This window comes from Mastigoproctus giganteus, chromosome 2 (genome assembly GCF_048544385.1).
Source record: "Mastigoproctus giganteus isolate SK-2022 chromosome 2, ASM4854438v1, whole genome shotgun sequence".
NCBI lineage: Eukaryota > Metazoa > Arthropoda > Arachnida > Uropygi > Thelyphonidae > Mastigoproctus > Mastigoproctus giganteus.
The window spans coordinates 236,160,899-236,186,915 of record NC_143576.1 but is presented as its reverse complement, the minus strand read 5'-3'; the positions used below and the strand labels follow the sequence as shown (position 1 = coordinate 236,186,915).

Here is a 26,017-nt window from a genome sequence, read left to right as displayed (position 1 = left end):
CCACACAGTTGGTACGTTCCTCTGGGGTTATTTTCACCTATATGCAGTACTTTGCATTTGTCAATGTTAAACTTCAGTTGCCTCTTCTTAGCGCATCTGCCCAAATTTTCTAGATCCTGTTGCAGTAGCACACTGCCATTACTGTCATTAACAACCCTGCCAACCGTTGTATCATCTGCAAACTTCAACACTAAGCCTGATATACCTTCATCAATATCATTGATAAATATACAAAACAACAATGGGCCCAACACCAAACCCTGTGGGACTCCACTAATAACATTAGTCCACGAAGAGCAGCATCCACTGATTACCACTCTCTGTCTTCTGCCACTCAACCACCCTTTTATCCATTGTAGCAACTTACCCTTAATACCATACTGCTCCAATTTGTACAATAATCTTCCATGTGCAACAGTGTCAAAAGCTTTCCTGAAATCCAAGTATATGATATCAAAATTATTTTTTGCATTTGGTTCCTTTGTAACCACCACATCATAGTATCCAATCAAATTTGTCAGACAAGACTTTCTCTTAACAAACCCATGCTGTGTCTGAATTGTTGCTGCAGTCTTGTCTGGTTGATCTTACAATGCACCTTTAACCAGTAATAGTTATAGCTAAGGTATAATGTAAAACTATATAGCGGAATACGTATTACTGCATTAGGTTAGTATAGTATTGTATAGTCAAGTACAGTATAGTATATTAATCAATTAAATTTATTAACCTTATTAATTTTCATTGTTAATTAATTAAATTGTATTTAACTGGAAATCATGCCCCAGATTAGAGCAGCAAAGCAACAAGCACAAAGTAGCGGGAGTGCTGGGGCTCAAGAGAGAACTGAAGGGGATGATTCTTATTATAATAATAATGATGATGATGACCAAGAATTAAGAGTCACGATAGGCCAATTGACCCAGTACCAACAGGGCAATAGGAGTAAGAAATTAATTGGAAAAGTGAAGAACATGAGACAAAAAATCAGAGAATAGGAGAGTATTTTGACACATTGAAGTAGAACCTCCTTGCACTCAGCAAGAGACTAAGCCGATACAAAGAGCTTCCAGAGGAAAATAAACAACTGAATCTTCGATGAGGATCAAAGAGGCTTCTACAGGAATCTTGGAGAAGATGGGAAAGAAGGGAACGGACCACCTGAGAAGAAGACAATTGAGGAGTTCTGGGGAAACGTATGGAGCAGGGAAGTAAGACATAACAGCCAAGCCACCTGGATAGAACTAGAACGCAAGAAACCCAAGGACGTAAAAGAAATGAAAGGGTGGGAGATTCGGGAAGAAGAAGTAAAACAGACGATCATGAACTCTCACAACTCACGAACTCCAGGAATAGATAACGTCCATAACTACTGGTACAAGAAGCTGACTTGCACACACAAGCACCTGGCAGAGCAGTTCACCTGAATGATAAGGCACCCAGAGCCAATCCCAAAGTTTCTCACTCAAGGAATCACATATCTGAAGCCTAAAGACGAAGATACAAGAAACCCGGCAAAATATAGGCCAATCACCTGCCTCCCAACAATGTACAAGTTCCTCACCAGATGCATAACCAGAAGATATCAGACCACTTGGAGAATCAGAACATAATGGCCAAACAGCAGAAAGGATGCAAGTGGCTGAGCAAAGGATGTAAGGAGAAATTAACTACAGATGCCGCAGTTATGGAGCAAGCCTACAAGAAGCGCTGCAACGTGTACACAGCCTACATCGATTACCGCAAGGCCTTCGACTCCGAGCCTTACAGTTGGCTAATGGAGGCGCTGAACATCTACAAAGTCAATCTGATAGTGACAAACCTCCTAGGAGAAACAATGGCGAAATGGAGTACCGCCATTAAGGTCGAAAACATCACAACCATGCCAATCCCCATCAGGAGAGGAATCTTTCAGGGAGATGGCCTGAGCCCATTGTGGTTCTGACTAGCCTGCTATCCACCATGCTCAACAGTAGCAAGTATGGATATAACCTCAAAGAAGGAAGGAAGAACCTGTACACACTCACCCACCTGATGTACATGGATGACATCAAGCTCTACACAGGAACCGAGAAGCACCTCCAGCAACTACTCCAGATCACAGAACAATTCAGCAATGATATTAGGATGGAATTTGGTCTAGACAAATGCAAGACCCACAGATTGCACCAGGGAAAATTAGTCAACCAAAACTACCAGCTGCAGACTGGTAAAGAGATCAAAGCTATGGCAGAGGAATAGGCCTACAAATACTTGGGGATGATGCAGACTCAGCAGTTACAGCACAAGGAAATTAAGGCCTGCCTGACCGAAAAATACCATCAGAGACTCAGAAGCCTGCTGAAAGCAAAGCTGAACAGAGGGAACACAGTTAAAGCCATAAACACCTATGCAGTCCCAGTGCTAACATACTCTTTCGGGGTCATAGATTGAACTAACACCGAGCTGGAGGATATCATGACAAAGACAAGGACAATGATGACCAAGAGCCGCCAACACCATGCGAAATTTGCCGTGGAGAGACTGACAATTGCCCCGAAAAAGAAGGAGCCTAACAGATCTCATTGAGCAACAGAAGACAGCAATATTCAACCTGAAGGATTACTTCCAGAAACACACAGCAGCACTCCACCAGGCCATAAGGAAGATAGACAAGCAGTATACCCCACTCAACCTAAGCGAGGAGCCCCAACCAGGAGGTACAAACGAAGCTAGAAAGATGGGCAGAGAAGACACTCCATGGCAGACACTATATAATGATCTCCATCAAGATCACATAGATAAAACTGCGTCCAATGCATGGCTCATGAGCAGGATGCTCTTCCCCGAGACTGAAGGATTCATGCTCGCCATTCAAGACCAGGTAATCAACATCAGGAACTACAGAAAATACATCGCCAAGGAGCCCGGAGTGTTAGATGACACATATCGATCACTTGGCCTCAGAAACGATCCAACACATCATCGCGGGATGCAAGGTGATTGCCCAGACTGAGTACACTCATAGACACGACCAGGAAGCCGGGATAATACATCAGAAGCTAGCAAGAAAATGCCAGTTGATCGAAGAAAGTGTACTGTACTACAAGTACAAACCCCAGGCAGTACTAGAGACCCCAACCCACAAGCAGTACTGGGGCTGCACCATAATAACAGATAGGACAATCTTGCACAGCAGACCGGACATAACCCTTGAGGACAAGAAGGAAAAGTCTACTTATCTGATTGACATAGCGGTACCCAACACTGGCAATCTACAGAAAACTCATGGGGAAAAAATCAGGACGTACACGATCCTAAGACAGGAGATCAAAGAGTTGTGGCATATGCAACAAGTAATAACCATCCTGATCATTGTGTCAACCACAAGTATGATGCCAAAGACCCTACATAACAGCCTAGCAGCAATAGGTTTCCCAGCGAACACCTACAAGGAACTCCAGAAAGTCGCAATCCTGAACACCTGTAGAATAGTCAGAGTTCCTCGCCCAACAGTAACACCAGACATAACAACAACCACCCTGTGTAATTGGTAGCAATACCTGTCACGAGGTGGAAGCCCTAATCAGGGAGAAATAATATAAGAGCAATAATAATAATGCATCACAGCCTAAAGAAATTTGCAACTTGTGGAATGTTTGCAGCCTTTCTGGGACGGGACATGATTTTGCCAAGGGGGATGTCTTTGTGTGTGCTCGATGTAAGCAGTGTGAAGAAGTTAGGAGACTACTGTACAAATTGAAGCAGTATTGCATTAAGGGAAGGTTGCTACAATGAATAAAAGGATGGTTTAGTGGGAAAAGACAGAGTGGTTATCAATGGACACTGCTCTTTGTGGACTCATGTTATTAGTGGCATCCCCAAGGGTTTGGTGTTGGGCCCACTGTTGTTTTGTATATTTATTAATGATATTGATGAAGGTATATCAGGCTTAGTGTTTAAGTTTTCAGATGATACAAAGGTTAGCAGAGTTGTTAATAACAGTAATGGCAGTGTGCTACTGCAACAGGATTCAGAAAATTTGGGCAGATGGGCAGAGAAGTGGCAACTGAAGTTTAACTTTGACAAATGTAAAGTACTGCATATAGGTAGCAGTAACCCCAGAGTAAAGTATCAACTGGGTGGTACTACACTCAGGGTAGTGGAGAATGAAAAGGAACTGGGAGTAATTGTGTAGTCAGATATGAAGTTTTCTGAGCAGTGCAAAAAGGCTGCAAGAGTAGTTTGTGGTATCTTGTCAATGATGCACAGGAATTTTGCTAACAGGGATAAGGGAATGATTGTCCCCTTGTATAAGGCATTGGTCAGGCCACACCTTGAGTACTGTATACAGGTCTGGAGGCTTCATTTTAGGAAAGATGTAGAGCTGCTGGAACAAGTATAGAAGGGCAATGAGATTGGCAAGTGGAACAAAGGGTTTGTGTTACCAAGAAAGGTTTAAGTTCTGTAAATTGCAGCTTCTGGAGACTAGGCACCAGTGGGGTGATCTAATTGAGGTGTATAAGGCCTTGAATGGATTGAGCAAGCTCAATTCTAATGCAATTCTTCTCCTTGCTCAGGTTACTCACCTGAGGGGGCCTAAATTCAAATTGAGGAAAGACAAATGCAGAATAGATGTGCAGAAATTCGCCTTTAGCCCAGCAGGTGGTTGATAGTTGTTACAAACTGCCATCTGTTGTAGCAGAGGTGAGCAACTTAAATAAGTTCAAGGCAGAACTAGACAAACAACATTTGGAGTGAATGAATAGGTGAAATGGGAAGGGGTTTTTTTTTTTTTTTTTTTTTTGGCTGATGCAATATAAGCTTGCTTTCTTGCATCATATGCCTCTACTGATGCCTTATGCTAATGACATTTCTGTTTCCACTTAGAATATGTATTAAATGTGTACATATATATATATTTTTTTATACTACTAACCACATATTTCTTACTAAAAATTAATACTAAAAAAGGGTTGGGAGATGAAAGCCTCAGACTATAGGAAATTTACTAGACAAACAAGTTAGTGCATAGCATTATTTTAGTTCATAGTAAATCACTGAATTAGCTAAAATGGCATCGTCTTTATTACATCACATATTGTGATTGCCTTCACAATGAATTGCCCGGTATTACCCTAACAATGAGTGATACAACAAGTGATAACCCCTGGTAGGTGCTCTGGTGATACGATGAGTGACATCCCAGGATGTGTCACTCATTGCATCACCAGGGTACCTACCCACCCACTGATGAGAGGCCAACAAACTACAAAACAGCACCATCTAGGTGGTGGTATCTGTTAAGGATAAGTAAAATTAGTCTTCTCTACTGGTGAAGTGCTGCTTATTTGAGGTAGTGCAATACTAGGCAACTTGAAGGCATTCACAATATGAGATGTTACAAAAACAATGCCAGTTTACCTACTTCAGTGATTTTCTACAAACTAAAATGATGCTTTGCACTAATTTGTTAATCTAACAATTACTACTTAAATGCAAGACCTACATTTGGAGGTTGGATTCTTACACCCACAGTGCACCTGAGTACATATCTTTCTGCCTCTTTTCAACCAATTTTAGTTCGCAGCAACTTTTTTTCCTTTGCCATATTTTACCTTTACTGGTTTTTTTCCCTTTTGCCATAGTTCCAACATACTGTTTGATTTGTCTTATTTAACATTTTAATTATAATGACATATACTATGTATTTAAAATTACCTTGTTATATATTTATGTAAATTTTAATCATTATCTAATAAATTAAAATTATTATCATTCACACAGCATCAGAACTACCCATCTTATCTATGTTGATGACCTGCTATATTTTTTAACCTAGCCAACTGCTAACCAACTTTAGATCCACTACTGTCTACACTGATATATTAGATTAGGATTGGGGCAGTTCCCCGAAGATGTTGGCCACTATGATCTATTTTTGCAATTTTTGGTATCATGTACTTTAGAACTGGCAAATTCTTTACTTCCACAATTTTGGCCATCTTACATAAATGTTAACTCTCCTTGTACATTAATACATGTCCAACGGTATTTATACTTGATTTTGGCAATTTAATTATTAGAATTAGCAGCAGCCTGGAAAGCAAGGTAATGGAGATTTCCAGGACTGCTGGGAGTCATAGTGGAACAAGTAAATACATGGGCTATGTTAGGGTAACTAAGAGTAAGAATGGGTGCATGTATACTTGCACATACACCAATGCTAGGAGTATAGTTAATAAATTCGATGAGCTTGAAGTGCTAGTCAAGACATCAAAGGCAGATATTGTTTGGATATCAGAGACATGGTGTCACATAGATATAAGCAGTGCAGAATTGGAATTTGGGGAGTACAATGTGTACAGAAAGGATAGACAGGACAGGAAGGGAGGAGGGGTTATTCTGTTAGTTAAGAAACAAAATCTAAGGAAGTGCATCCAATTGATGTTGGTGGACAATGCAGTGTTGAGTCTGTTTGGTGTGAAATAAGCACTGGCAAAGGAAAAATAAGAGTAGGTGCGTGTTACAGGCCTAATGAATATGATGAGTATAATGAGCAGTTGTGCAGAGAAATAGAGTGGACCAGTAAATTGGAGAGTCTTATAATGGGAGATTTTAATTTCCCAGATATTGGCAGGAATTGGTGGGCTGTAACTCACACACTAGCAAGACTTTTGTGGATTTATTGGATGATTGTTTTCTATAGTAACATGTTGGAGAGGCAAACAGATGGAGTAATACCCTTGATCTGATTATCAGCAGTGATTATTCATGCATTAAGAATCTGCAGATAAAGGAACCACTGGGTGACAGTGATCACAATGTACTGATGTGGGAATTACTTAAAGATGTAACTACCATCAAGGCTAAAGGGAAGGGCTTTTGTTTTCATAAAGGTGACTACAGTGGTCTCAGACAGTTTTTAAATTCTGTACAGTAGGATCAACTGATGATGTTACCAACGTTGAATTCTATATGGGAAGCCTTCAGGGACTTAATTCTGGAGGCTACTAGGCTTTTCATTCCAACTAAGAAATAATGTTCAAGGTTTAGGCCTAAATGGATGTCAGATGAATTAATGAGGCTCGTGGCAGAGAAGAAATGTATGGAATGCATATAAAGTATCAGGTGATACAGAAGCCTATGGCAGGTATAAACTAGTCTGTAATCAAGTCACAAAGGAGGTTAGGCAGGTAAAGGCAGATTAGGAGAAATCTTTGGCAAAGGATGCAAAGAAAAACAGCAAAGATTTCTTCACTTATGTAAACTCTAGAAGGAAAGGGATGAATCAGATTGGACCACTTAACATAGATGGGTTGACTATTGATGATCATGCTCAGGTAGCTGATAAACTGAATGAGTATTTTGCATCTACATTCACAAATGAGGAGTAATTCAATGAGGGGAGTGCCAAAGTTTATCAAATGCTAACAGGGAGCTAAGTGATTTTGTAATAACTGAGAGCAAAGTGGAGGAGAAATTGTTGAAGTTAAACGTAAGGAAGGCACCTAGGGTGGACGAGATCTATCCAGTTATATTAAAGAAGGCAGCAAAGGAAGTAAGCAAACCGTTAGCCATAATTATGAGAGCTTCTCTGGACTCAGGGGAAGTTCCCATGAACTGGAGGTGTGGAAATGTATCACCAATTCACAAAGGGGATTCAAAAGGTGACACAAGTAACTACAGACCTGTTAGTTTAACTTGTGTTCCGGGGAAAATAATGGAATCACTGGTTAAAGATCATGTAGACAAGTTAGTTAGTTAGTTATTTGGTTTTTAGGAGCATTAGCAACTAAGGCGATATTGCTCCGGGATATGCTGTGGTCATTCCCTGACCTTTCCGCATCCTCCATATTTGGTGATGACGGGCTCGAACCCCGGTCTGATCAAGAAGCGTGTGCTACGCACTGCTGCTCCTTCCCACCTGGCTATGGAGGCGCCTCGTGTAGACAAGACTGCAGTAATATTAGTATTAGTAATGACCACATGGTGCAAGAAAGCCTATGGCTTATGCTGCACCAGCCAAAAAAAAAAAAAAAAAAATCCCCCAAATAAAAAAAATGATAAAAAAATAATAATAAAATAAAATAAATAAATAATAATAATTAATAAAAGAAAACGAAATTAAACTTATCATCCTATGCACTTCCCTGACACAAAGGAACTATCCAGATGACCTTTGAATTTCTCCAAACTGTCAGCCTCTACCACCCATGTAGGCAACTTATTCCAGTAATTTATAACTCACTGGCTAAAATAAAACTTCCTGCAGTCCAATCTAAACATTTCCCCCCATAACTTGAATTTATGTCCCCTAGTTCTAGCATCATTTATAATCTTGTAAATTTCGTCCTCATTCATTTTACTAATGCCTCTCAGAGCCTTAAACACCTCAATCAAATCTCCTCTAAGGTGCCTAGTTTCCAAACTCTGCAACCCACATATTCAAAGTCTTCCTTCATAAGGACGCCCTTTTGCCGATCTCACCAGGCGAGATACCCATCTTTGCACACTTTCAAGAAGTTCGATGTTTTTCTTTAGGTGTGGTCTCCATACTTGAACACAGTATTCCAAGTGTGGTCTAACAAAAGCCTTATACAGGGTGTTTCAGTTAAACGTTTCAGAACTTCTAAGAGGGGTAGGGTACATCCTGACAACTCGAAATCATATAGCAATGTGGGGTTGGAAATGCTTTCCTGAAGCGGTGTTGTACACAGAAGCACCATAAAGAAAAGAGACCGTAAGTGAGAAATCGTTTTAATAATACATGAAAAGAAGCAAAAGGTACATGGATTAAAGTATGTGTTCGAAGTTTCTTCCACGGGCTACAATGCACGCCTCACATTTCCGACGCATGGACATCCGAACATTCTGGAATACTCCAGGCGAATTTCGAATTTCTTCGGCAGCTACTGCGATTCTTGCAACCAGCTCCTCAGCATTGTCAACAGGGGTGTCATAAACTAGCGATTTCATATGACCCCAGAAATAAAAATCAAGACATGATAGGTCGGGTGACTGAGCAGGCCAACGCACGGGACCACCACGTCCGATCCACTGTTGACCAAATGTGACATCCAGGTAGTTACGAACATCTCCGCTATAATGGGCAGGGGCTCCATCGTGTTGGAACCACATTGTCTGTTGCGTCGATGCAGAAATCTGTTCATCTCTCAAAAGTTGTGGCAATACTTGCTGCAGAAAGATCAAGTAGATAGGTCCGGTTAGACGACACGGTAACAGGTAAGGTCCGATGAGATGATCTCCCATAATACCAGCCCATACATTGACCGAAAATCGAATCTGCGCTGCAATACTTCGTATTGCATGCGGGTTCTCGACCGCCCAGATATGGTCGTTATGCGTGTTGAAAATTCCTTCCCTTGTGAAGGATGCCACATCGGAAAACAACACTTCAGCAGGAAAAAGGGGATTTTTAGCACATTTTCCAAGGTACCACTGTGCGAAAGCAATACGAGGTGCATAATCCTCCGGTTGCTGTGTCTGGACACGCTGCACGTGAAACGGATGCATGTCTTTTTCTCGGAGAATCCTCCAGACGCTGCAATGGGAAACCCCGACTGCGTTTGCTAGAGTTCGTGTACTCGTTCTTGGAACCCTGTACATGCTGCAGCACATTCTGTTCGACGGCTGGAGTCCGTGCTGTTCTTACCCTGTCCCTGTCAGCTCTTTCAAATGAACCTCTCTCAGATAACCTCTGGTGCAGTCTTGCAAAGAAATTATGACTGGGAATACGCCTCGTTGGATATCGTTCCGCGTACAAACGCTGTGCGGCTGGCCCACTACAATTTGCAGCCCCGTACGTCAAATGCATATCGGCTAACTCTGCGTTCGTGTAATCATCCATCCTACTAACTTGGCGTTCTTGTTCAAGAAATTCGAAATTCGCCTGGAGTATTCCAGAATGTTCGGATGTCCATGCGTCGGAGATGTGAGGCGTGCATTGTAGCCCGTGGAAGAAACTTCGAACACTTACTTTAATCCATGTACCTTTTGCTTCTTTTCATGTATTATTAAAACGATTTCTCACTTACGGTCTCTTTTCTTTTTGGTGCTTCTGTGAACAACACCGCTTCAGGAAAGCATTTCCGACCCCACATTGCTATATGATTTCGAGTTGTCAGGATGTACCCTATCCCTCTTAGAAGTTCTGAAACGTTTAACTGAAACACCCTGTATAATGGGATTATCGCATCCCTATCTCTACTTGCAAAAGTTCAATAGATCATCGATAGGACACCATGGGCCTTCCTTGCAACCTGTTTACAATGCTCAGAGAATTTCATGTCTGACCGTATCGTAATACCCAAGTCCCTTTCCTCCAGTACTGGGTTTAGTTGAACTCCACCAAGTGAATAAGTTATTTTGGGATTACTGTTTCCCAGGTGTAATACCTTACACTTTGTTGGATTAAAGCATAGCTGCCATTTTTCTGACCATTCCTGAAGTCTATCTAGGTCTCTCTGAAGAAGCTCAGCTTGACATTGATCATTAACTACTCTACCAATTTTAACATCATCTGCAAATTTAGACATCACACCCTCTAACCCTTCATCGATGTCGTTTATGAAAATTAAAAACAACAGTGGTCCCAATACTGATCCTTGGGGAACCCCACTTCTTACACCAACCCAATCTGAGGAATAGCAATTTATCACAACCCTCTGCCTCCTGCTATCCATGTAAGGATTTTCCCAGTGATTCCAACCTGTTCCAGCTTATAAAGCAACTGCTCATGTGGGACTGAGTGAAAAGCTTTGCTAAAATCTAAATAAACAATGTCGAAATTATTCCCTAAATCCAGCTCGTAAGTGACCCTTTCAAAATAGCGAACCAGATTTGTTAAACATGATTTTCCCTTTACGAAACCATGCTGAGTATCCTTGAGAATTTCAATTTGATCCAAATGATCCTGAATTCGCCCCTTGATCATTGCCTCCATGATTTTCCCTACCACTGAAGTCAGACTGATAGGTCGATAATTTCCCACTTCACTCTTAGAGCCACCCTTATGTATGAGAGATACATTGGCACTTTTCCAAACAAAGGGAATCTCCCCAGAGTCTAGTGATGCTCACATAATTAGCCTCAGTGGTTTAATGCACTCACTTGCTGCCTCCCTTAAGATTATAGGGTATATTCCTTCAACTCTAGGAGCCTTACTGGCCTGTAGGCTCGAAAGTTTTTTCATTAAATAATCTTGCGAAATTTCAATATCATTAATTACATATAGTTCAACTTCGCTCCCACAATTTCCCACTGCCACAAAAGGTTTTTCATTTATAAATATCAATGCAAAATAACTGTTCAGTTCATCTGCAACGGCAGCTGGTGTATTTAATACTATCCCCTTTCCCTTATGTAAAGGTCCGATGTGGTTTGTCCTGCTCTTCTTGGCATTTATATATGTGAAGAATTCCTTATCCCCCCCCCTCTTTGCTCTGTTGGCTAGTGATTTCTCATAAACTGCCTTTGCCTGTCGAACCTTTTCTGTGCTCTATTACAGATCATCTTGTAGCTGTTATAGGCTTCAGTACTTTTTATTGCTCTGTAACCTTTCCATGCTACCTTTTTCCGCTCAAATAATGTGGCAACTTCACTATTCATCCAACTTGGAACCCTCCTCGTGGAGTATTTTTTTAATGGTAAATACGCATTCAAGGCATCTGTGATTAATGTTTTAAAAGCATACTACAGTTCAAATGTGTTCATTCTCTGTGTGATACCTACCCAGTTAACAGAGGCCATGTAGTACCTTAAGGCATCGTAATTTCCTTTTCTGAAATTAAAACCCATTCCTTTGCCTTTTACTGCTGCTACCTTTCTCATCATCATTCACCGTAGAACTCCGTGATCACTTCCTGCTACTGGTTCCTCTACTGTCAGCCCTGTTATGTCATCTGATTCATGGGTGATGATGAGGTCTAGGATATTCTTTTCTCTAGTACTTTCCCTGACATGTTGATACAAATAACAGTCATCTAGTTGATTTAAAAATTTTGTTCCCCATGTTGAGTTTCCTTCCCATTTACTCCAATCAATTAGAGGCAAATTGAAATCACCCATAATAAGACATTGACGCTTACTTGACCATTCCATTTGCAAGTAGAGGCTTTCGTCATAATCTTCACAATCACCTGGTCTGTAGATTATTCCTACTCGCATTATACCTTTGTTTCCAACTATCTCACACCATACAGATTCTATACTAGCATGTGAAACGTCTGAATCCGGGAAAGTTATCGTCGCACTCAGGCTGCTTCTGATAAGAAGCATTATTTCACCACCCCTTCTATCTACCCTATCCTTCCTAAATACATTATACAATCCATACTGAAACTCATCATCCCCAATTTCCGGGTGGCACCACGTCTCCATAAGCCCTATTATGTCCATGTTACTTTTTTAACCAGCAGTTCGAATTCGCTCATTTTATTAACGACACTTCTAACATTACTATATAAACAATTAAGACTTACTGTTCTTGTATATTTAACAACCCTAACACAACCCTTGAAGTTTTTTAGGCTCTCTTCCCTGGCATTAGCTACCCCTAGTTCTAGCAACAATGCTAATTATTACCTGTAATTTACTTTTAATTTTGGCATTAGAATTAATTTCCTATTCTATACACTTTTATTTCTTTTTTTTTTCATACTTTTATATTACCTTCTAGGCTTGGCAACCTATTTACTGAACACTGCACCCTTTTTCCAATGCATTCTTAAATTAACCCCTTTTTTTTTTTTTTTTGATAAATATAAAATTGAAAAAAAAAAAAAAAAACATAGTAAAGTTTACCATATACAAATCAAAACAGTGCCAGCTAGTTCCATAATAATGACAGTCAACACAAAATAACTACATGTTCCATGGAAAATCCTATGTACTAAAGTTAACATAAAAATAATTATAACAGTTGTAATGTGTTAACTCTAATTACCTGCTTAGCACATTGATATGCATATTGTCATGGCCAACACCCTTCAATATACAAAAGTAATTACAATATCACTATGCATTGCTGTGCTCCTATAACAATAGTGGTGTTCTTATAAAAAATAGTCTTACAGCCATAGAAACATTGTACCTACAATACCATTAAGGTCATGTCAACAATTAGTGACATCCCAGTAATCTTTACTTATTATCCTTTAATCTTAATTCTGATCATTATACTATGTGCACTACTGATTATTAGCAAAATTCAAATATTTTGGATGCATAAATGACATAGTACAAACTAATGCAGAGTGAACAAACATTGTTCAGTCAGTGTTAGTAATAATTATTTCATTATCATTATTAGCCATATGGTGAAAGGAAGCCTGAGGCTTTTGCTGCAACAGGCAAGGAAAAAAAAAAAAAAAAAAAAAATTCTGAGTTACCCTGAGAGAGAGAGAGAGAGAAGGAAATCACCAAGAAAGAGAAGAATGATGATATCCAGCTCAGGACCCTGGGTGTGCCAAACTCATACTCACCAGATGTAAGCCTCTGGGGTTAATGTAATGAGCATTTGTAATTATTACAAACTAACTCATTATTTGTAATAAGTTGGTTTGTAAGTGAACACAGAGGCAGCAAACAAGACAGTGAAGTGGTAGAGAATCATACTAAAAAAAAGTATGTTTGTATATACAGCAGACTTTCGATTTACCGGGATCAGATTAACCGGGACACTTCAAGACTCCAAATTAAAAAAAAAAAAAACAACCAGAAATCATAATAACTAGAATAGTTATAAACAGATATTTTGCAAGTCGTAAATAAGCGACAAGAAATGGCGTTATAAGTCATCATTGGGAGATTAGTGTACCTATTATCTTGCAACCCCTGCATACCTACCACTCAAAACAAATTAAAAAAAAAAAAAAAAAAAAAAAAGAGACCAAATGTTTAGTTTGTTTTAGTGCAAATCGCTGATTGTTGTGTTCTGTTGCACTGAAAATGGACAAATTTTGTTTTACTATTTATTTCAGGGATGTTGCAATTTTTTTTTTTATAGTAACCGTTTTTTTTTTTTTTGTTTAGAAATTGCAAAAATGATGGGCAAATGCAAGAGTTGTGCTTTCAATCAAACAAAAACTTGAAAATTATTCAAAAATTTGAAAAAGGTGCATCCGTTAAATCTCTAAAGAACCATAATAATAATGGTAACCAAACTATACGTGACATTGTAAAAAATAAAGGGAAGCATTGTATTGGGCATGCAAGTAGTGCATGGCAAGTTTTTTTGTATTGTTATCTGTCACCACACTTTTTACGTAGGTTGCTGAACATTTTTCGATACAGAAAGTCCCTGACTTATGTTACGTTATTTATATATTTTTTATGACTGTAGATTTCAGTTAAGGGGTCCCACATTTCACCATAATAACGTAAAAACTCACAGATTTCCAGCTATTGGTATTATTGTAAATGCAATAAGATTGAATTTACTTCCTGTTTATAATGAATTGCACTAACAGAAAAGCCCAATAACCTGTAAAGCGCAAATTGTTTTTATTGTTTTATGGCAGTGACCTCCAGAAATGTGCTTTAGTAAAATGTGATCTAGCATGAGGTGATAATAGTGCATTTTCGCCTTAACCCTGTGAAGTTCTTTTCAGAAAATTTAATTTTAACTGTAATCATGGTGCCGACTAAGAGAATAAGTGACAGCAGTACAATGGCAAGGGTGAACACAATAATAAAGGAGAAAGACAGAATACGAGAAGTGGCATATTAATAATGTTTAACAAATCTGGTTCGCTATTTCGAAAGGGTCACTCACGAGCTGGATTTAGGGAATAATTTCGACATTGTTTATTTAGATTTCAGCAAAGCTTTTGACTCAGTCCCACATGAGCGGTTGCTTTATAAGCTGGAACAGGTTGGAATCACTGTGAAAATTCTTAGATGGATATCAGGATGGCTTCAGGGCAGGAGGCAGAGGGTTGTGATAAATGGCTATTCCTCAGATTGGATTGATGTAAGAAGTGGGGTTCCCCAAGGATCAGTATTAGGACCACTGTTGTTTTTAATTTTCATAAACGACATTGATGAAGGGATAGAGGGCGCGATGTCTAAATTTGCAGATGATGTTAAAATTGGTAGAGTAGTTAATGATCAATGTCAAGCTGAACTTCTTCAGAGAGACCTAGATAGACTTCAGGAATGGTCAGAAAAATGGCAGCTATGCTTTAATCCAACAAAGTGTAAGGTATTACACCTGCGAAACAGTAATCCAAAATAACTTATTCACTTGGTGGACTTCAACTAAACCCAGTACTGGAGGAAAGGGACTTGGGTGTTACGATACGGTCAGACATGAAATTCTCTGAACATTGTAAACAGGTTGCAAGGAAGGCCCATGGTGTCCTATCGATGATCTATCAAACTTTTGCAAGTAAAGATAGGGACGTGATAATCCCATTATATAAGGCTTTTGTTAGACCACACTTGGAATACTATGTTCAAGTATGGAGACCGCACCTAAAGAAAGACATCGAGCTTCTTGAAAGGGTGCAAAGACGGGTAACTCGCCTGGTGAGATCGGCAAAAGGGCTTCCTTATGAAGAAAGACTTCGAATATGTGGGTTGCAGAGTTTGGAAACTAGACACCTTAGAGGAGATTTGATTGAGGTGTTTAAGGCTCTGAGAGGCATCAGTAAAATGAATGAGGATGAAATTTTCAAGATTATAAATGATGCTAGAACTAGGGGACATAAATTCAAGTTACGGGGGGAAATGTTTAGATTGGACTTCAGGAAGTTTTATTTTAGCCAGTGAGTTATAAATTACTGGAATAAGTTGCTTTCATGGGTGGTAGAGGCCGACAGTTTGGGGAAATTCAAAGGTCATCTGGATAGTACTTTCGAGTAAGGGAAGCACATAGGATGATAGGTTTAATTTCCTTTTTATTTATTTATTATTATTATTATTTATTTATTTTTTTTGTTTTTATCATTGTTTTGTTCGGATTTTTTTTTTTTTTTTTTTTTTTTGGCTGGTGCAGTATAAGCCATAGGCTTTCTTGCACCATGCGGCCATTACTAATACTAATACTAATGTAAAAACTGATATGTATTTTTCATAGCCTTGGCTTCGAAATACATATCAGTTTTTGCATTACAATAACATGCGTTTTTTCTTCCTTTTATGTTTTCTTTTCTTATGTGCCACTCCGGCTACTTGACTGCTGTATCCAGATAAAGTTTTTAATTGAACTAAATAAAAATATATAACTATTTTTCTTCATTCTTCTTAGGATATTATGTGGTTTTTGCAATTTTGGCCTATCAGGGATATAGTAGCAATATTTTATTAGTCTTTCCCGAGTTACGTAAAACCATGTTCCAAGTGGTAATTGTGATTCTTCATATGTCGGTTCTACTAGGTGGCTTTTAAATGCTCGTTTAAAGCAACATGTGGCGTCAGTTAGGGCAATGAGGGCCATGGCATCTGAATTGTCATTTCATGTGATAAACGAGGATCATGTCTTCTTTTTTAATGACGTTAAGGTTTTGAGTGTACAGCATGATTACACATGACTTTTAATAAAACCTTAGAAATGAAAATAAAAAACAATGCAATAAACATTCGGAGACCTTGCCTCATATCGGATTCATGGACCTTTTTGTGCATGCAGGCTAGTAAGTAACCTTGCAGTAATAAATAGCATGGGGGACACTTCACATTAATCAGTTTCTTACCTGTGATTACAACAAGTCGAAACATTTTGAATAATTTTTTCCAACACATCACAACATTTCTCTGAGCTGCAGAATCGGCATTGGCAACTTCACTGCATACTTTAATGTTTTGGAAACCAGTGCAATGCTTGAACCTATTAAACCATCCGTTGTTTGCCACAAACTTGGCTTGGGGTTTGCCGTACTTATCCTTAATATCTTCATAAATACTTCTTGCTTTTGCTGGAATGCCCATTGGACTCAGAGGTACTTGCTTCTGAATCTGATTTTCCACCCATATTATTAACAGCTGTTCCATCTTCAATATAGCACCTGAACACTGTTGATCTTAAGTGCGCTGACCTTTGACATGTTCTTTTATATGTGCAATGTCCTTTAAAATAGTATTCACTGTTGAAGCAGCAAGACCTAATTCCCTTGCAATAGATGACAAACTTTGTCCTGCTTCGTACCTCTTAATCATTTTCATCTTCATTTCTAAATCAATTTTGTTTCGTTTCCTGACACTGCCAGCACTTGCACTTTCCATTGGTCACTTTCCCTTCATCATTGTAATACGTATATAGAAATGAAGAGAAGATTCTGAAAATTCATTTATGTTTTTTATATGATTGAAGATTTCAGTGAAGGGGAACTCATTTCACAATAATACCGTAACGTAAAAACCCACACAAGTGCAGTTATCGGGATTATTGCAAATGCAAAAAGATCAAGTTTACTACCCTTTTATAATAGATTGCACTAACAGAAAAGCCCAATAAACCGGAAAGTGGATTTGTGTTTCTATTGTTTTATAGTCGTGACCTCCAGAAACGTGCTTTAGAAAAATATCACGAAGGCATTCAAAATTGATTCTAATAATGGAAACATATGATAACAATGAAAGTGTAGTGTAACTTTGATTATAAAAATTACTTTTTAGAGAGATAAATAGCTTAGTAACATAGCGAAATTTTAAACTTCCAAAGAACTTCGAACAAATTAAAAAAAAAAACAAAACAATGTGTTATTGGGTTCACATTACGATATTTTCACGATGCCTCCATTTATTCTTATGGGATGCAAAATGGGTTTCCACGATTTTTTAAGGTTGCACTGGCCAAAAACTTACGCAAAATCGAATTTCCGTAAGTCGGGGAGTTCCTGTATAGTTCATCACTAAGTGAACTGCTCATCTCTGGACCCTTTCAAAAAGGTCATGTTTGTTTTGCAAACTTTTCCCTGCAAAGTACCACATATTATGTTGGAAATGTGTAGCATGCCACCTAGAGGTGGATCCAAAAGCCATTCAAAAACTAATAGACTTTGGAAGCGAGGAGAAAAAATAATACAGCAGAGATTTTCCTACAGAAAAGCAAAAAAAAATCCTATACAAAAACTTTAAGGCTGGTTTCTTCAAGTGGAATTAATAAACTTTGCCTCCCCCTGTTGATCTACAACTGATAACCCGAAATATTTGCTAACTATATAAAGGAATTTCACACTAAGCACTTTATATAATAATAATAATAAACAATTTTAAATTTATAAACATAAAATTGTTCTTTAGAACAAATGATTATCCTCATAGAAATGATGTCATCAGCTTACTAGCACCCCTACCTACCTGCACTAAGATAATGCTACCAGACGGTAAATATGGACTGTAGGCTCCCATCACATTGAAAGTCATAATTTCAGACAATAAAAGTGGAATTTAAATTGTATATGTTTGTCTTCATTTCTGATTTTTCAAATTAATTTTATAATTTTTTATATTATTTTTGCCACACTGGGAATATGCCTAAGTGGACATGTGCTAAAGTTTGGCCACCTCTGTTAATGGTTTGAGCAAGCTCAATGCTGATGGGATTCTTCCTCTTCCCAAATTAATTGCCTGAGGGGACAAACTCATTTGGAGTGACTGGATGGGTGAAATAGGAAGTTTTTTTTTTTTCCTTTTTTGGTTGATGCTGTATAAGCTAGCTTTCTTGCATCATATGCCTCTACTAATGCTAATGTTAAAAAATGTAAGAAAATGGCATTTGCAATTATCAAATGGGTAAAGGGCACATGATCTAATTACATAAAATATGTTGTCCACAATAAAAAGTACCTGTTGGGCAAAAAATATAGAATTTACTATCTCTTCATCTTCCACAAAACTTTCTTCTGTAATAACCACTTTCCGTCTCGACCTCCTCTCTTCAATCCATTTAAACAGAAATATGAAGCCATAAACCGGCCTATAAAATAATCACAATTCAATTTTTTTTAAATCAAAAGTTTTGATGAAAATATAGTTTTACACATTTTGTGAAGTTTCTACTTCATTTTATGAAAAGGAGAAACAGGTTTTAAAAAAAAAACGCCTATTTATTTCAGTAGTACACAGAGAATGAATTACAAAGAAAAATATAATACATATTAAAAAAAATAATAATAAAATAAATATATATATATATATTATTCTTTTGTATTATCATTCTATTGTGTCTTAATCTGTCTTTTGTGCATCGTTAATGCCATTCAATTCAATTTTTTTTAAATCAAAAGTTTTGATGAAAATATAGTTTTATACATTTTGTGAAGTTTCTACTTCATTTTATGAAAAGGAGAAACAGGTTTTAAAAAAAAAAACGCCTATTTATTTCAGTAGTACACAGAGAATGAATTACAAAGAAAAATATAATACATATTAAAAAAAATAATAATAAAATAAATATATATATATATATATATTATTATTTTGTATTATCATTCTATTGTGTCTTAATCTGTCTTTTGTGCATCGTTAATGCCATTGTTATTGCCATGTTGGCCAATTGAACATTATACGTGCCAGTGTATATACGTTTACAATAGTTCGATTTTCTTATATACTGGTGTTTTTTTACATATAGGTATTGGCGTTAATACAATACTGGTCTTTAAGCTAGCCTTGTCTCGGTTATCTTAAATTCACATGGCCTATACATTTAGGATTTAGAAACTTATTGCGTATTGCTAAAGAAATTTTCATGAAAATTTCTTTAGCAATTGAAAATTTCTTTAGCAAATGAATGAAAATTTCTTTAGCAATACGCAATAAGTTTCTAAATCCTAAATGTATAGGCCATGTGAATTTAAGATAACCGAGACAAGGCTAGCTTCAAGACCAGTATTGTATTAACGCCAATACCTATATGTAAAAAAACACCAGTATTTAAGAAAATCGAACTATTGTAAACGTATATATATAGAAAGAGAGAGAGAGACTCAGAGAATATATACAGAATATGGAGAATAACAGATATGAGAAAAATGGAAAGCAGGCTAGTTAATACTGAAAGAAAAGGTATGCATACCCTAAACTATAGACAAAAGAGTAGCCTCAAAAGGGAAAAAAATAATAATAAGATATCAAGTACTGTATTATAAAAATTATTACAGCTAATTTTCACATAAAGATACATTGAATGGTATTAGCTATAATGATTTTTGTAATACTTAGTATTTTATTTTATTTTTTTTTTGAGGCTTCACTTTTGTCTGTAGCTCTGGACACATGTTTTCTTTCAGTATTAACTAGCCTGATTTCCATTTTTTTAAAATCTATTATTCTCCATATTCCGTAATCTCTAATATAACAGTCAGATGTTTTTCTTTACGTAATGGATGACATAAATCAGTTCTGTTAAGCTTAAATTTACTTTGCATAATATCAATTCTTCATTTATATTCCTTTGCTTTATTTCTTGAACTTCTGGTTCAATATTTATTTCAATTATGTATATATATATATATAGTGATAAAAAAGGAAAGAAAGAAAGTTAAAAAGACAATAACTAATATTTATGGGTTAATGCAGTTGCAAGCAATCATGCAATACACCCATAATGTCTATAGAATATTATTAGAAAAAGTAAATCAATCCAATAATAATACCATCAGGGACCTAAGAAAACGCAAAAAAAAAAAAAAAAAAAAATTATTATTATCACTTTTTACCGACAATCTAGATGACTTCAACTGGGGTCAACCACCCAGAATGAAGGCAAAAAACGACAAGAAGTTCTCTGTTTCTGTGATGATCAATATATGCTAAGTAATTTAAATCTAAACCAAATATAAACCAATAGGTCAAATATAAATCGAATATAAATAAATCAAATGATGATAAAAGTTAAGAAAAATTTTGAAATATTAGAATCAAAGGTAAGAAATATAAGTAAAATATAAATGTAAGCATATATTAATCATCGTTGATCCGACAGAGAACGTAATTTAATGATTAAAATAAGATTAAATATATAATACATACTACATTTGACCATATCTAGGACATAATGTAATAGTCGTCAAAATAATATGTGGTGCCCCCTATGTGATGGATACGGTAAAAATAAATAATAAAATTAACACAAAGAGAAACATGCAGATAGTAAGAAGAAAAACTAAAGGAGTAGGAATAATAGAACCTGAACTCCACAAAGGCAAAAAATAGTGGTATAGATAAGAAATAGTTTCTCCTACGAACTTATATCTTTAAACTGTCCTACACTCTTTATTTTTATTTCTCCGAAATTATTAGGGCAATCCGAGGACGTAGGAGAAACTATTTCTTATCTATACCACTATTTTTTGCCTTTGTGGAGTTCAGGTTCTATTATTCCTACTCCTTTAGTTTTTCTTCTTACTATCTGCATGTTTCTCTTTGCATTAATTTTATTATTTATTTTTACCATATCCATCACATAGGGGGCACCACATATTATTTTGACGACTATTACATTATGTCCTAGATACGGTCAAATGTAGTATGTATTATATATTTAATCTTATTTTAATCATTAAATTACGTTCTCTGTCGGGTCAACGATGATTAATATATGCTTACATTTATATTTTACTTATATTTCTTACCTTTGATTCTAATATTTCAAAATTTTTCTTAACTTTTATCATCATTCGATTTATTTATATTCGATTTATATTTGACCTATTGGTTTATATTTGGTTTAGATTTAAATTACTTAGCATATATTGATCATCACAGAAACAGAGAACTTCTTGTCGTTTTTTGCCTTCATTCTGGGTGGTTGGCCCCAGTTGAAGTCATCTAGATTGTCGGTAAAAAGCGATAATAATAAATTTTTTTTTTTTTTTTTTGGGTTTTCTTAGGTCCCTGATGGTATTATTATTGGATTGATTTACTTTTTCTAATAATATTCTACACACACACACACACACACACACACACACACACACACACACACACACACACACACACACACACACACACACACACACACACACACACACAAATTATGGCAGTTTCAGGAATGGTGCAAATAAAAAGAACAAAGTGAAGGAGCTCAAATATGGTTTTATTTTTATTCAAAGTAATCACCACCTGATTTAAAGGCACTTATTATACTGTTTTAAAACTTTCTGCAAAGAGTCAGCAAAGGCCTCCAAAGAGATGTTCAGTTCGGTGGTTATATTTTTCTTTATGTCCTCAAGATCTTGAAATCTCTTTCCTTTGAGAGCAGTTTTTACCTTGGAAAAGAGGAAGAGGTCTGCTGGTGCTATATCAGGAGAGTAGGGTGAATGGTTGATCTGTGCAATGCTAGGTTTTATCAGAAATGTCATCACAAGTGCAGAATGGGTAGGAGAATTGTCATGAAAAAAGAACCAGCTGCCTTTCTCATGAAATTGTGGAAATGCAATTTAATAGTCTTTGAACCTATGTATGTAGAATGCAGCATTCAATCATTCCCTTCAGGTACAAATTCCTTGTGAATCAAACCATTTGTCGAAAAACATGATCCACATCATCTTGAACCTGGACTTCTTTAAATTAAACTTTTTAAGTCTTGGTGAAGATTTCGAAGTCCACTGCATGCTTTGATACTTTGTCTCTGGGTTGTACTGAAACACCCAACACTCAATGTCTTATTGCATAATAGCCGTTGTTGCTAATGTGCCAAAAAATCTAAAACCTAACCCAATCCAACCCAACACTCATCCCCAGTGGTGGATACAGTTGTGGAAATTAAGACTGTCTTGACAAGTCTGTATAAAGCCTTTCATGATGACACTCTTACTTGCTTCTGCTTATCCGTGAGGCTGTGCAGCACAAATTTTGCAAGTACCATCCCTTTCCCTAAATCGTTGTGCAGAATTTGATGAATAGTCTCCTTATTCGTATCCAACTCATTAGCCATCATTTTGAGGGTCAAATGACAATCCCTTGCAAAATTTCCTGAACTTTTGCAACTCTGTCCTCATTTCAGAAGATTAATAGATGCCCACTTCTGAGGTCATCACAAACATCCTCACATCCTTCTTTGAACTGCTTATACCATTTAAACACTCTGAATGGTATAAGTTTGTTTAAGCATAACTGAATGTTAACAAAGTTTTAACATTTCATATTTTTCTGTTGCAGATTTTCCTAGTTGTTGAAAGCAAAATTTAATATTCATCCATTGATCCACTGTGAAATCGTGACATGGAACATTAATGCTACTAATGAAACTGGTTGTTACTTGCAACCTGTAAACCTACTAGAGATCTCTGTACCACCACGTGTTGGAGGAACTTTGAACTATAACATACCACTTCCATTTAATTTCAAGCTCATCAAACATGACGGCAACAGCACCAGTCCGAGAACTTTATTGCCACACCTCATATATACACTCAGTGGTCATTGAATTGTGACCTCCCCATTCATAATGGACTATGCTGCATAGCTCGCAGTATAAAAAGCTGAACAGCTTCATATGCTAGAGCAGTGATAATTTGCATCTTTAGTTCTGTCAGTGGGAGGCAGGGTGCAAGGTGGATTATGCAAGGTGGATGTTCGTGGTGAGCAAAGGGTGCAGTGCATTGTACAGGGTCAGCAACAGGTCATGGCGTGACAGCTGACATCACAACAGGCCACACACTTAGATGTATGACGTTCTGCAACAGATGACCCAAGAGACACCCTCTCCTCATAGTTGATCATCCTCGACAGCAAAAGATATGGTGTCAACAACATGCTAGTTGGACACTGAAGGACTGGAAATGAGTCTGCTGGTCAGATGAATCCAAATACATGAAGCAACACACCAACAGATGCCTTCATGGGTGGCACAAGCAACACAAATCGATGGACCCATCGTGCATGGTGCCCACCATCCAAGTAGGTGGTGGTGATTGCTGGCAAGAACTAGGGCCACTGGTGTGTATGGACCAATGTTTCACTGGGGAGGTCTGTCGGAAACTCTTAGAAGAATGCTGGTTGGTTGTTGGGTTTTATTGGCGCATTAGCAACTAAGGCTATAATGCGCCCAGAAGACTGCATGTACCCTGCCATGTTGCTTTTTTTTCCTTTTTTTTATATATATATATAAAAAAAAATATATATATATATATATATATATATTTTTTTTTTTTTTTTCCTATTCCAAGACGATAATGAGTCATGTCATGAGGCCCACACTGTGCAAGAGTGGTTCAAGGAACACAGTGAAGATATTATCCATCTTGATTGGTCTTGGAATAGGAAGTGAGTCATGTGGACATGAAAGCCTTGCAGGCAGCACGTCTGCAGATCCCTACAGATGTCTTCAGGCATCTAATGAAATCAATGCCTAAGCAAATAGCAGTTGTTATCCGTGCAAAAGGTGGCTCAACACGGTATTAAGTTTAGGTGGTCACAATTCACAAAGGAGAGATTCTTTGGTTTATGCAGAATGTTCACAGCCTGAAAAACAAGCTTCATTGTCTCCAGACTCTTCCATTGCTTAATGAGTTTGATGTCATCTGCCTTACAGAAATGTGGTTAATGGCAGATAGACATCTTGATCTTACCCCTTTTAACACCCCTAAACACATAGGGAATCACAGGATTAGCGGGCAGGGCGGAGGTGTTGAAATCCTGTTCAACAATCGATTCCAGTCAATAAGGACATGAGTGAGTCAGTCAAATAACTTTGAAGCAGTCTGCACGATGCTGAGGAGTCCTCTTCACCAAATCCAATGCTGCCTGGTTTACTTTCCTCCAGACCACAATGAAGACACTAGAGCTGAGCTGCTCATGTGGTTAGCAACCAACTTAGTGCCTAAAATTCCAACTGTTGTAGCAGGTGATTTTAACTTTCCACTGCCCAGGCATGGGGATGCCCTTGATGGCCTTGAGGCCACTCTTCGGGCCTTTAACCTTACACGGCTAGCAATGCAACCAACTAGAGAGCGAGTCAAGCTCTGGACCTAATCTTCTACAACTTGCAAGACATCAAACTCCCATCTAGCAATTTTCGATTCCAATCTGATCACTCGCCAATTGCATGTAAACTATCCTTACTGAGCAATTCCCTTGAGTTCCCTGACGAGTACTCTGCTGAATTGCCTAGGATAGCCTTCTCTACTAAATATTTGAAGCTAGAGATCATTCTCCAATGCTTGATTGGGTTTGACTGGGGGCGTCTCTATTCTGAGCCACTGAGGATGCCATTATGCTCTTGTCCGAACAACTGAAGTTAATTGCACTACGCGGTGCAGCCAGAATCACTAAGATTGGTAACAGATCGAATTGGGGTTTTAACAAGGAAACTAAGACGGCTTTCATCAAGAAGCAGAAGGCCTACTGGAAATGGCAGAAAAACCAACTTCTCTCAGACCTTTCCATTTTTAAGAAAGAAAGAGCATGCTGCTTGAAAAAGAAAAGACAGGTCCTTAACTAAGCTGTTCTCGATAGGTTGAAGAGTGGTAGAAGGATCCTTTCACATCATCATCATCTAGCCATTGACCAAAATCTTGTCCAGGAATGGGCACAGTTCAGCTTACAGCAAGCAGATTTTCCTGACTCTGATTCCTCTCTCCCGCAAGAGGACTGGTTACCTAGGGCACACTTGACTGAAATAGAAATAACTAGAGAGACCCTAATTGACGTCATTAATAAACTACCCAACAAATCTACTGTGGGTCCTGATGGTTTCCCACTCTTTATTATCAAAATTTGCAGCCCATATATAGTCGACCTTCACCTTTTCAGACAAATCCTGCAATCTGGAACAGTTCCTTCAATTTGGAGAACTTACCATGTTAAGCCCATTCTGAAGATCAAGAAATCCAAATCTCCTAAAGACCTGCGACCAATCTCCATCAGTTGTTCTTTACTCAAAATTTTTGAAAAAGTAATTCAGCGAACAATTGCCCAGCATTGCTTTGTACCTGCATACTGTTCTGCACAGGAGATCGACAACTACCAATCTTCTTGATACCCTCTTCAGAATTCAGTGCACCCTTAACACCAAATCACAGACTGATATCGTATTCCTCGACATTAAATTGGCTTATGACAGAAT

At 37.6% G+C, this 26,017-nt stretch overlaps 1 protein-coding gene across 1 annotated transcript in view; it reads right to left on the bottom strand.

Moving 5' to 3' along the window:
* The window catches only part of caly (ubiquitin carboxyl-terminal hydrolase calypso), a 175,797-nt gene that overhangs the window by 111,303 nt on the left and 38,477 nt on the right, over window positions 1-26,017 (bottom strand). Inside the window, exon 3 of the mRNA XM_090390239.1 lies at window positions 18,793-18,922. Within this exon, the coding sequence (XP_090246365.1) occupies window positions 18,793-18,922 (130 nt within the window). The remainder of the gene's footprint in view (window positions 1-18,792; window positions 18,923-26,017) is intronic.